This window comes from Bacidia gigantensis, assembly GCF_019456465.1.
Source record: "Bacidia gigantensis strain McMullin 20006 chromosome Unknown contig_49, whole genome shotgun sequence".
NCBI classification, from domain to species: domain Eukaryota; kingdom Fungi; phylum Ascomycota; class Lecanoromycetes; order Lecanorales; family Ramalinaceae; genus Bacidia; species Bacidia gigantensis.
In genome coordinates this window covers 312111-326098 of record NW_025408612.1, presented here as the reverse complement: position 1 = coordinate 326098, position 13988 = coordinate 312111, and the positions used below count along the sequence as shown (strand labels likewise).

The 13988-nt window shown below is 47.8% G+C and overlaps 1 protein-coding gene across 1 annotated transcript; it reads right to left on the bottom strand.

Moving 5' to 3' along the window:
* Positions 1 to 5218: 5218 nt before the first annotated feature.
* On the bottom strand, positions 5219 to 5973 carry KY384_000154 (uncharacterized protein; the record flags this gene model as incomplete). The annotated part of the gene is made up of 2 exons (XM_044808691.1): positions 5219 to 5898; positions 5925 to 5973. The coding sequence occupies 2 exons, from the start codon at positions 5971 to 5973 to the stop codon at positions 5219 to 5221; spliced, it is 729 nt and encodes a 242-aa protein (XP_044665444.1).
* Positions 5974 to 13988: the final 8015 nt, after the last annotated feature.

Genomic DNA, 13988 nt, shown 5'->3' with positions numbered 1-13988 from the left:
TCAGCGGTTTGTATGTGTTCCTCTCTTTTCAACGGAAGCGCTCTTCATTCTTCTGATGTACATGACTCCGCATGTGCAGGGTGATGTGTATACCCATACCCCGCCAAAAAAAAATTATTGATCGTGCTCTCCCATGAGCTTCCTCTTCTTGCTGAGCTCCATCAAAACAAACACCAGATGATTATGATCATGCTCTCCCATGAGCTCTTTCTTCTTGCTGAGCTTATTAAAGTACCTTCCTTGGATAGCTCTGCAACCCGCTCAGGTACTCTTGTATTGTCTCCCAGCGAATTTCCTTCTGTTGATCCTAAGCCAGCACCGTGGTCCATTTTCAGTGATGGCGAACGTCCGATCTTTTGTTGCCTGGCATTCAGTTGTACTGCTGCTGTTGTGCAAGAACCTGAGCGAGGCTCTCTCATCTGTTGATGTTGATATCGCCACTAAGCCAAAAGTTCAGACAATTGGAAAGCCTGATATCTTGCTTATATCTAACACAGTTGATCCTGTGCTAGCACCGCGGTCCATTCTTCGATCATGCCCTTTACTCGCCCCATTATTGCCTGGCATTCGGTTGTACTGCTTCTCTTGTGCGGGGTACTGAGCATAGCTATTGTGATGTAAGCCATGATGAGCCTGCTGGTGCGAATGATGGTTTTGTTGTTGCTGAAGGTAGTAGGCTGTCTTTGCTGCCCATTTCTGGGCGATAGCGCCTGGAAGTTGATGAGAGAAGGCATGATGCTGGGAATGCATTTCAGGCGAGGAAGGGTAGTGTCGATGGATGGGGCTGTAAGACAATTTGGTCGGCGTCTGGATGTAGGCACTCATTGTGTAGGCGAAACCTAGCGGTTGGCATGACGTAGACCACTAAGGCATGGATGCGCGGCTCTCTGTGATCTTTCAGGCGGAGTGTATTATCACAAGGTGTATTCAATGCCGAGCAGAAGATCCCCTTGGGTTGCCCGTGGTTTTGTTTGGCTACCTGAGCCTTGGTGGTGAAGTTGGAAGCATCTGGCTTGAGTAGGGACACTATAAAAGAGCGCGGCAAGTCTTCACGATCCGCTCACGATATTCTTGTCGAGGACTCTTCGCCGATATGACAGATCGAGTTCCTTTTTCTTGACAAGTTGTGTCACAAAGCCGAGAGAACTCGGTTGTGGTTGTTGGTCGTTGACTCGTTTCTTGATGAGCATACCGTGCATAATAGCTTTCTCAATCCACCGGCATGAAACAGAAGCTGAATCTTTGTCTTCCCCCCAGCTCAAGCCAGCGGGCATTCTTTGATCGAATAGGTTGGTGAGCCTCCAAGGACTGATTTCCTCCTAAGCTGACGCAAGGAGGGGTGGTGCTCACCAAAGGGCCATCTAAATTTGATGCCTGCATACTTTATGATAGGTACACCAGCAGGTTCTATGCCAGTTTTGATGGGCTCTTCTCGAGTAACATAGGGAGAGTATACCACATCATCCAGTCCCCAAGACACAAGCGTACACCGCCATGGGCTCTGAATGTGTGCCATTTTTTCCACTGAGAAGATTGCCGGGCACAGATTGCTCTGCAAGTCAGCCGTCGAGGTTAAGGGTACGCTACCCTTCGCTGGACTGCTAGAATTTTGAGTAAATGAACTAGTTGGATTTCTAAGCACTGGTCCAGTCCCAAGTTTAGAATGAACTGGTTGGATCATACTGTTCAGTGGTCCTGCATACCATAATACTACCAGGAGATAAGCTTCGGACATGAGGTCTCAGGGCAACATTGAAATTACACAAACTTCTGCTTGATACTGCTTTATTGTTATTTGGTGGGACTTAGCAAACCGCCGGAACTACTATCATTAGACTGCTTGCAGTTCATTCTGTCCTTTGGACCTACTTTCCAACGTTTGCCATTAACATTTTATTGTTGGCTTCAAACTAGACAATCTGAACAATTACCTACGCATGCTAGGAACTTTGTACTGGATAGTGTCATCGAATCGTCTTCCTCCACTCGTGCCACGCTCCTTCCCACAATTCATCTATTGAATTTCCAAACTCAGGGTATCATCGTAGTCCGAGAGGCCGATGCCTCCACTCGTGTCGCACTCCCTCCTAGGTTTCGTCTACCAAACGCCTGTGCCATTCGTTCCCAGGGTATCATTGTAGTCCAAGAGGCCGATACCGTAGGATTACGAAATCCACGTGCTTCGGGACACCATATTGCCATTGGCGTAGATCTCTGCAGGTGTCATACTCAATTAAAGGTCTAAAATGTCTTTCATTCCTATGTTGTTATTCGAAGCTGTATCCTGAGGTATGACCAGTCTCGCTGCAGCGATAGCAAGATTTCTCTTTCTGAGGCGCATTGCACCCACGGGACACTTGTCCCTCCTCTCCGCAGTTGTAGCATGTTGGGGTTCCGCGTTTCGGGCAATCTCTTGACTTCGTCGCTTTCGCCATACTTCATTTGGCGGTGCAAAGGATGTTATCTCCAGTCCTTCCCAGACTGAGAACGAAAGTCTTGGTCTTCCAAGGACAGGACTACCAACCACAATGTTAGGTCATTCGCACCTTCAATGTATCCTAGGCGTCAAGAATTGCATGCATCCAATAGTGCGAGGTCTGGCCCTTGAAGACACACGCAAGCGAGGGTGCCTATGTCGAAAGCCATTTTGGGATCTTATTGAATGCTCTGTGTGAGTTTCTCGGATGCAGCTCTCAAGACAAGAGGACGTGGTTCGCTCAGTAACATCGTGCAATTACCACATTCTAAGTTGCCCCTCCGTAAAGTCGCTCGAGGAAAAGACTTCTGCAAGTCATGATCCTTCTCAAGTCCTCAGATCCAGTGATTTAAGACCTTCTGTGCAGTACTGACAATGAAAGGTCCTGGAACGCCTATCCAAGCTGGTGGTGGCCGACTCAGTCCTTCTCGTATCGGGCGCTGTTGGGTAGAGCGAGAGCAATTGACGCCCGGAAATCGTGAAGATATCGTTGATCCATCAACGTGCGCATCAATCATGTCCATATCAAGGGGTTGTTGTTCTCTTTTCTCATGAAGTGGTTTAACTACGCATGATCAGTTCCACCTCTACCAGAATCCAAGACTTAGCTACCTCTAGCTGTACTGTGGTATCTCGGCTTTGTTGTGATAGGTTTGCTGGTTGCGAATGATAGATATGGATGATACTTCATTAGGAAGCGACGAAACATTAGTCGCTCTTGAGCCACCAACTTGAGGACGTAGTTAGTCCAAAGGGCTTGTAACGAGGTGGTGTGCTCGGATCATCGTTCGCTTGGTATGTTCGTGAGTGTACTCGCGAATGGCATTGATCTGCCAAACGCAGGGTGACGATGTAAGGGTTCTTCGTCGATATTAGCTCTTGGCTGATAATATCAAGTATCACGTAGAGTAATTTGTTCAAAGGCTTCAGTGTACAGTGGGGTATTCGGTGTCGATGTCTAATCCATCAGGATCTTTCGCTCGCCAAATTTCGATTCTCTAAAATCATCGACCAGGTCGTCGATGGGGATGCCGGACGACTTCCTGCTCGGTGGAGTTTCTTTGATGCATTTCTCTCACCTTCGCCTCTCCATACACTTTTTGTTGCTCCAGGAAAGAGGTTTGAGCATTACATCCGTGAAACCTTATTCGCACCGTGCCTTGGACTTCTGCCAAGGCTTCTACGGCATTACGCTCTTCAATTTCTCGCTTGAATCGGACGACTTCATCCTCAAGCTACCATGTTCGATTCAACTATTGCAACGGCAATTTGTCCGACCTTTCTTTCGAGCAATGAGAGGTTGACGGGATGAGGTAGGTTGACATTCGTTTCCTTTGCATATGTTTGTGGCTAGAAGATTTTCGTTGTCTCCCCAAAGGCTGATACTTCAAGAAGCACCGTCAAATAATACGTTGCGACAGGGAGTCTTGCCATGATATCAGTCAAATGTCTCGCTGCGATTTTTGGGGCTGGTACTATTTGGTATTCGATGAGTGCGACTTAGGTGAAGTTGCGACCTGTTGATTGATATTCTAGACAGGAATTGTAGCATCTGGATTCGTTTGCGGGACGTTGATGTTGGAGATCTCTTGATGGACGGCACTGATCACAGCAATTGTCTGATTGATGCAATCTTTGCTTTCATGGGAGGCTGTGAGGAATGGCGGTCTGACATTTACACAACTTTAGGAGCTGGCTTCAGATTGCAAGCATGGTGTCAAGTTGTCTCGGGAATTTCTGTGTCACCTGTGGTTTCTGTGGACGAAGACCCATCAAATTTTATGTATTTTGATCTTTTCCTAAACGTTCTCGCCCGTAGGCAAGGTGTATACAGCGACTCTTGTGTGCATCGGTAGTTCGAACGGCTCTGATGGACGTTTGCATTTGGTAGGCATATTTGCCGATTAGAATGTATCTCGTCGATTGTGATATTACACGAGACACTTGACCACGAAGGAAAACCTTGCTGAGACATCAAAAAATAAGGAAAGATGTGGTCCTAAGGTCCAGATTCTATGAGCTTGATATGGGCGGACGGTTTCTTGAAGCATTGAGGTATAGATTAGGCGGGAACTGGGTTGAACGGCTTGGAGATGACGTGCTTCTAGTGGATGCTGCTATAATTTTGGCTCTTCCTGGGTTGACGATTGAATCTGATATTTTGCATCAGTCTGTGCTGTAGGAAGTCAGGTTGTCCCTGATGGTGGAGCAGTCAATAAAGGCGAGGAGTCTGCTGCTGCAACTTCATAGTTTGCATTAGTCTGTGGTGAACGAGAACGTTGTGTCCCTGGAGGTTTGATCTTCTTGTGTGATCAGACCACGAGGAAGGTTTCCTGTGCTCTTCTTCTGCAGAGGAGGGATGTCAAATGATGGAACGACCACCTTATGCTGGCGAGCTCTTGACTATTGAGGATATTTCTCGTTGCCTGATTGAAAATAGCGCCAGACAATCTCTCTTAGCTCTCCGTCGTGGATGCACTTGGTACCATTGCGAATGAGGGAGACCTGGCGCATTAGGCCCCTGATTGGAGTTGGCGGAGTGTATCATTGCAAGCCTCCGATAGTGACGCTCTTCGATTCTTGAATGAGGTTCACAGGTAGTATTTTGTCTGATGCTTCGATCTCGATCAGCGCTACACCACTGGCTGATACTTTCAAGACCGCCACCACAGATTCTCCGCCAGCTGCTACCAGCTTGACGAGGTGAATCATGGCAGGTTTCCGTTTGGACTTGTACCCTCATCATTTGTGTAGGAATCCAGGGGCCATGTCTTGAAAGGATTTGGAGAAGTTCTCGATAGAGTTTTTGTCGTTGTCGATCCTCTGTAGGAAGCTAGGAACCACTTCTTCAAAGAATTTGGATACGTCTCCGACAGTGTGGTCGAACTCGTTGGTGTAGATGTCATACGCCCAGTCGAAGAATGTATGTATCCCGATTTTACCAACCAGCCTATGCTTTCGCACGTGATCAACGGTCTGACATTGCAGATCAGGAAGCTGAAATGTATTGGCAAGGCGTATTAGCAGCCTTAATTCTTCGAGTCGAGCATATCGGTTTCCATCATTTGCTGGAAGATTGTCTAGTCTATCTGTGTACAGGTAGTTAAACATCTGATCAAACGGTTCCTGGTTGTAATTTTCGAGGCGTAAGATCTGTTCCTGCTGAAAGCTGTGAGCAGAATTAATCAAAAGTCTTACTTGTTTGAAATGAGGGTTTTGGTTTTCATCACATACCAGGAAGGGGCTAAGTTGTCTTTCGGAGTCAATCTGCTGGGTGTTATGCTGTTCAGACTTGATCTTTGCATGAGCGTCACTATCCTGGTACGGCTGGATTCGATTCGAAGCCTGGATTAAGAGACTGAAAGCATCTGATGATTGATTGATAGGTTCTTGGAGAAGTGTACCGGCAGCCGGATTGACAACTTCTTGTTCCTGGGAAGTCTCGAACTCGGGGCTCCGATGGGACTAATCGTAGGCTTGCATTTAGTAAGGACCATTCTGAGTTTGACCGTATGAGTCCAACGTTAACGGGGATGCAGCTTACCACCCCCTCCCCCCTCCACAGCAATCACCACCACCCCGACGACCATCGTCGCCTCCTTTCTCGGAGGCTTTGCCGACACGAATGCTACGGCCGTCAAATCTAAGTCAGTCAAGATCCAAGAATCAGTGAGTCACCATGGAAGAACATACTCAGCTGTGAGTATATATATATTTACCAGATCCTAATGGCATCTGGGAGAGCGTACACAACGGACAGGCCTATTCAGGCCTGTGGAGGGCAACGAGCCCCCCTGGCGTTGTCTTGTGTAGCTCCAGCAGGTCAAAACCCGCTGAACGACCTGACTTTTTGAGAGAGTGATCGAACTAGCGGCCCGCTAAAGGACATAGGATGTGATTGGTTTGCAATTTAGGTCTAGCTACACCTAGTCTAGTCCAGAATATCCTACGATAGCTGTTCTAATTACACGTGATCGTGCTCAAGGTTTCTGGAGTCTGATCATCCTCCAGTTTCCCAGCTCAGAATTGTCTACCGATCCACTAATCATGATACTTTCCTCGACCCTTGTCCTTGATACACGGCAATCTACGTGGCAGCTATTCTTGTATCGATCGAGGCCTCACAGTCAATCTCGGTGTTCCGAAATTTGAAAAGGTCGGAGACAAAATAAGACTCAATGCTCATACAGGCCTGTTCTGCGACAGGGAGCTGTTCCAACTTTGAATATAAGCGTCAAACTCTGGGATCTGCTAGACTTTGGCTAGGTATTTGTTATGGGGGGGCTTTGGCCGAAGTATTCCGGATGATGCTGACGTTGATTAAGCCAACCAATCCTACTATATTGGCTGAAATATTACCATTCTACAATCGTGAACTGTTTCTGTGACCTAGTGCCATGCAACTTTTAGCTAAGGTATCTGCATCCGGCATCACCTACTACTCGCGTTCTCTCTCGATGAAGTACCTCGTCTATGTACTAGTCAGCCAAGATCATAGGCCGAACTGACTAAAAACAATACGGTTGAAGGTTTGGACTGAAAGAATAAAATTCAAAGCTTGGATACAGGTTCTGTCTGACCTAGGGAGTAGCAGGTCTGGAAGACATGATGGGCGAAAATTCGTTCAGGAACTCTACAGTCAGTCAATTGTCAGCAATCTCTCTAGAAGTAAACCGTGGCAGAAGAATCTGACAGAGTACCAGCCAAACCAATCTGACGGCTAGCATCCCAAATTGACGGCCTAAATGAGTATGGGACCATTTTCTTTGCCAATAACGGTCCAATCTGTTCATCAGACTACACAATTTAGATGGTAGCCAGCCCTATCCATATATCTGCCCCTTTGAAACAAAAAGTAGCAGAATTCGAGAGAGCGAGTGTACTTCCTGCGCCAGAGGATTCTGGATATTTGATGGCAGGTGGATGCAAGCCGCGTCGATTCCGCTGTGTTCATGGAGCAGGTAGGCTGGTGCAAGCTACTTCGACTGTCCTCTGGAATAATTTTTGTAATCGTTCCCTCTCACTGCGTATAATTATTTTCCCTTGCAGCAGACTAGCCTGCCTTCAACCTAATTTGCGTCTACCTAGTCACTGCTTGATGTTGACGTGAGCTGATTCCAGAATTTTGTGAGGATGCAATTTAGCCTCCTACCACTCTCATCACGAGCGTTGTAGGACGAAGCACCGCTTGTGAGGATCGATGTTGGTTCCACTGCCCAAAGCTCATGCGTTGTCGTTGTTGCATCTGAACGAGACCTGCACGACGGCGTCAAAGTGTGGACTAGCTCTGCTAGAATCTGCCTCCCTACCGAAAAATACCAACGCCCATAACCATCAGTGATGGTGACATGGTTGTTGCTTTAGGTATCAGGCATGTCCGGATCGGCAGTCTGTATTGTTGTAGTAATGTCAGCGGCTCTACAGCCTTCTAAGTCAAAGATTTCTGCGGGCAGTGGATGCTGACGTTTTCGGCATCTGCAAATTCAGGACTAGAAAATGTAGAAGAGCAATTGATGTGACTTGGAATGGAGTCTCCCGAACAAGGAATCACCACTGACTATCGTTTTGATTCCATCTCTTTCAGTCTTTTGCTCGACCGACGGCCTCGGCATAGGAATTACTATAGCTGAATAGCCTTGACCATGAGCTTCATTGTGAGCCTATTGCTGGTGATTAATTCTCGTGGCCGTGATGTGAAAGAGGGTTTGTTGATGGCTCGAACTTCTCAGCCAAAAGAGAGCCTAATACAGACCATTAGCCAAAAATTAGCCAGAATAATATTCAGAGCTGAAGTAGCTTGCTATCCTACTACTTAGTGCAGTGATCACTCCTACAAATATGTATCAAGCCTGTCAGTCCTTATAAGCCTAGCTCGGCGAGCACACGGAGACTGCTCCGCGATTTCAACTAAGATATGAACACCTTGAGACCTTGGCTACGTCTTTTGCACTCAAACATATGACTTTGTAAGCTTGTCACTTTGCGTGGTGGACAGAAGAATCTGTGCTTGGAACTTGAGATGACAATTAGTCGGAGATTGTCAAAACTTGTACGGTTATTAGATACCTTCAGTCTGCTTTGTCTGTCATCGACCTTTGGGACTCAGCTAGTGACCAAAGCCTGTCCGTGATGTACTGTAGAGGCTCTCGCCCTGGATATCGTTGAAGAAAAGTGGTCCAAGTCATACTGGATTATCTCAATCTTTCAAATGTACCAAATATTTTAAGATTGTAGGTTTTAATCGTTGGCAGAGACTTCCACTGGGGGAGATGGCCTGGACAAGGCCAACATAATCAATCCAGCGGAAGGCACTCGACAGATTATACGACCCATTGGCTTTGCTGATTCTTGTCCGCCTGAACGTGGGCATGCTACTAATGAATAGCTTTTGCAATGCTCGTTCGGCCGACCAATCGTCTGCACCACCACCACGCTGACCCAGTTCAGGCTTGTACCAAATTTTCTTGCTACCAAGCCTCAAAACTTCGAAATTCTAAACGTTGGCGCCTGATGTACTGTTTCGTCGGGATTCAATTGCAGAATTGGAAATGTCAAGGTTGATTTGCTTTCTGGCCAGGGGTTTGGACCAAACTCTAGGAATTTGAGTCAGCTCCATTCTTTCTCCTGGTAAAACGCACGGTCGACAAACTTGTAGGCCATCTCCCGTCATTTGAAATCACAACTCGTGTTTTCTTCAAAGTAGGCTTGTGATTGTAGTTTTGGAACTCAGGTTCCGAGTTAGGAAAAGCGTGAGGGCATATCTGTAGACGTCCGGATGACAAATAGAGAGATCCTGTGGCCGCAAATGTCTGTTTCCACTCTTGTGACTGCAAAGCATGGATGTCTTACTTCATTCATCGAATGCAAGGCTTGTACTTGCCCCAGTCGATCAGCACGAGTCAGGACGGCTCACAGCCTGGAGCACAGTCAGCCTCAAACGACCATGCCGCACAGCCGGAATACAATTGACTGTGAATAGATGTCAGACACCACTAGGGCGAGGGCTGGAACAGTCTGCTGACGAGGTGCTTACGATTGTGATGGCGGTAAGACATGGTGTATTGAATTTGGGCACGTAATTAACTCACCTCGGATACTAGAAACACCACAAAAGTCTCGGATGAACGACAAATCACGCAGTTACACTCAAAGTCACTTTCTACATTCATCAAGTAACTCATTACCTGGACCCTATGACCGAGCGGGTTGTATGGAAGTGAACGAGGATGTGTGAACGGCGAGTGGAGTGCCAGACCTGTGTCTGCTGCGAGTGATTGCAAGGGGGCAGTGAAGCTACTTCAATGTGTGAACATCTGAGTCACCAACGAGAGTCATTGGGGGCGACATGCAAGAGGATCATGTGCAATAAAAAGTTCAGGTTACACTTTGGTCCATTCTCTAGCGTTGAAGGTTCCAGAAGCCTCCACCCACGGGTATATATTTGGTCCAGCCGCTCCAACTCTTTCTACGTCTTCCACACACCTTTCTTGAGCTCTTCTCATGAGTATCAAGTTCTACCTTTGCCCAACAAGCCCTTTCCGTGAGCACCAAGCCTCCTTGTTGAGCATCGAGCCATCCTCCTCATTACCATACATTCCTCTTCCCCCTGATAATTACACTCTTCACACGAGCGGGAAGCCGAAACAGTCTTGAAGATAGGTATGGGGTCCTCTCCACCAGCATCAAGGTTTCTCAGCTCTCATTATATGTATCAAACTTTCTTCATGAGCATCGAAGTGACCAGGTCCTTTTCATGCGTATCGAGCCTTCATTCTCGTGGGTATCGGACTGACCAAGCCTTCCTTATGAAAAACTGACTAACTAAGCTTCTTTCATAAGCATGACACTGACCAAGCCTCCCTCATGAGCATCAAAATTTACGAACACCAAGCACTCTTATGAGCACCACTTTCTCTTCGCGGCCATCAAGCTTAAACTCAGCATGTTGGTTCAGCACGTCTCTGCCTTCTCAGGATTCGCAGATGGCCTGGATGAAGTGATTACGATTCGGACATAGCCCTCACCGTCACAATGGAGGATGACCTTATGTACCACAAGAGGAATTTTCCGCATCCGGATTACTATACCATCACAAAGACTGCTAGTCAAGCTCGAAAAGACCTGAAGCCCCTCTGTACGACCTCATTTTCGGCGGCTGCTTGGTAACGGACTACAAAAGGATCAGACCATCTTGTGACCCAATCATAAAGAGAAGTCCCCCTACGCAACTTCATATACATCCCGCATCTCGCGCAGGACTATGGAAGGATAGTCATCCATCGAGTCAGCCTACTGGAAAGCCTTTCAACCCTGCGCGAACTCTTATTCCAATTTCATCTCACGTCGGATGTTCTCGATGGCAAGACAAGTGCCGGTTGGCACCTCGGATTCAACAATTACGAAGTGCCTCGCACTAGACGGTGCAAAGATCAAATTACATCATGTCATCTTGTCCATAAAAGTCCGAGTCAAATACAAACAGCTTCTATGCCGCCTAGTGCGACCTCATACGCTCCTTCCTAGGACAAGCGGCTCCCGTCCCTACAAGATAACGCCAAGTCCAGACATCCTGTCATCAAATGTATGACCATCAACTTCCTCATTACACGAGTCATACAGCTGTACGGCGGCCATACACACATGACCTCAGCCAACGGCAAATATCCCGGACTTTCATCTTTCGAACACATATAGCATATACGTCTGGTGCCGTCTACATGGACTACAAGGACTTGAGCCTTGTGAAAGCTGTCACTCGACTGCCTGCTTCAGCATCTGACTTTTTTCTCTACCCATTCCGTCTATGGATGCCTGACCTCTCTGTTGAAACATGAACATGGCTACATTGGCATCCGATCTCAAGCAGATTAAGCCCCAGTCAACGAAATCAAATATGTCAATAAATTTGAGAACCCAGGCGCTCAAAAACAAGGCATCACCCATTCACCTTCTCACTTCAAAGACCTTTACTTGGATGAATCGACTTTTCTTCGTCCGAAAACTCTAAATATATATACTGACGCCCTAGCCCAGGATTCCGCCTTGGTGTACACCCTCATGGGCATTGACTGAAGCAATTCAAGGTACATCAAAGATGAAGATTTTGGAAAAGCAGGGCACATTTCAATCTCCCGTCTGCCATCGTTTGGCATTCTTTTGGCTTCACGGTTACCCGATGACCAAGCGTGTTGGCCCTTGTTCTCAATATGCGTCTGGTGACATGAGAGCTTCAGAGCTCAACGAAGATCGATGCAGCGACAAATAACCAAGAGAATCTTGGCAGCATTAACACCCTGAGGGATCGAACATCAGCTCTCAAGAAAGCTTCTCGCTCGCTCGAGACCATCAACGCAACAACTTCCAAGGTAGCCCGTTAGATTTTGTCTTCAGGAGAACCGGCAAAGAGAAGTTCGAACTTCCTCTGAGCAGCTTGCAGAGAATGTAAAGGGGACAGAGACTTGAGGACACCACGCTTCGCCATCGTGGCTCGGGAAGTCTCGTACGGGACGACGCCCGAAAACCCATTGGTTAAGCTGCAGAAAGGTACGGCAGGGGATGCACGCTCCGCCCAAGCACCCTTATCTCTTCTCGTGGCGATCACACATGGACTGTACGCCAACTGTTGGACTACTTGCCTTGCCAACAACAGTCAAGCTGGATTCCCCAAAGTGGATCGCGCTGGCTCTTCGGGGCACCATTGCCTCTTCGCGACTGGTTGGGGCATTCTGCTGATACCTCAAATATGGTTGAAAGGACGATTAGAGTTGAGATTACTCGTCGACCCGGTATCCATCCTGGTATCGAAGTTACTCAATACGAGTATCGGCGTGTCATCACTAGCTCGAGTTGCAAAGCCGCCAAACTGCTTGGGGACCTGTCCAGTTGTCGTTCTCACTGCCATGCTTTCGCTACTGCTGTATGCCTCAAAACTCAAGGAAGATCCGATGCAGGTCCAATCGAAGATCCAACCACGATGGTTACGCCTGCCTCACTGGCATGTTATCACCCGACAAATGCTATGTTTGATACTTTGTTGCGGCCGACGAGACTACGTGGCCATACCTCTGACGTTGCCTCGTCTGGCTTTCGGCCTCGGAGAGCTGGAAGTCGTGATGACATAAAAGTTGACATGACACTCAAGTCTTGAATTACTGATCGAGTACAACGACAACACGGGGACGAATCAAGTAGATGTTTCAGAGAGGCGCTGTGGGATGCCTCATCGCTGGCTGATTCATACCGCAATGGAAACTCAACTTCAAAGAGAGCAGCCGAAGTCTACCTCGTTGAAGCGTCACCAAGCCTTTGACTTGGTAGTACAGCTCTTGGAGTTCTTCAAGATCGAATCGGCTATGACTGGCAGTGAAAGCCCTCAATCATGATGGAATGCGGCATGTGATGCGGCATGTAGCTCTCCACGATGCTGCAAAGGAAGCTGAGAATCCCTCTCCGAGCCCGAAAAGTCGTTGACGCCGTTGAATGAACAAGGACGACCAGAGAAGACACTTCCAAGGATGGTAGAGGCAAAATCTTGGGTGCACAATGGCAGGGCTTACAAAGACATGGCCTCCATAGATGGGCTCGTCCTCTTCCTGAAGCAGACCCTTACGACGTAGCTATGAAGATGCACCAGATCAAGAAGCAACGACAGGCGTGCTTCAAGTTTCAAGAGGCAACAGATGGGGTCAAGGAGCATGTCGATGGTCAAAAAACGGGGAAGACTTCTGGACATGCGGTCCAAGCTTGTGGGCATACACATCAGTCTCTCCGGGGTAAATTCCTCTGAAGCCGACGCAAAGAACACTCAGACACCCACGCGACCTTTTCAGCCACGTCTCTACACCATGGGAGCCGGCTGACTACTTCCGTACCTAGGCATGTGCAATTGTGGTCCAGCTCTTTAAGAAGCCCATCGCGAGCTTTGGGTGGTAATGCGCGAATACCTCGAGGAACCCCGGACAAGCGTCGGATGGAACGGCTTGATCAACGACCCAGACACCAGGTGCTGTACGATATGCAGTGGATTGGAAACCCTTGCCTCAGCCGTACTCGATGGCATTTCGTTTCCGTGACCACAGGTCACCTATATTCGCCTGCGAAAGCGGGCAAGGATGCTTGGAGCATCGTATATATATAAAATCTTCTTCGAACATTCTGTGTCATCAAGTGTTTGCTGACCACGGGAGGAAAGTCGGCCCATTTGTTGACGAAAGGAGTGTCAAGCGCGAGCAACAGACCTCTATCACTACTTTGTCGCTGATTACAATGATCGAATGCTATTTCGAGTATCATACTCGGGCCGCAGTGAAAGATTTCTGCAACCTGAAGCACCTATCGTGGCGAGGTCTCTTAGCCTTGCTACTACTTTCGCCACCAAGATCGCAGATCTGGTAGAACTCACTCTTGTCTCCCGAGCCATCGACCAATTCACGGAACGTTGACTAACCTATCCCTCGGGCTGTCGAACAAACTCGTCCTGACTCGGGCTATGGCTCCCTTGCTCATCAGAACC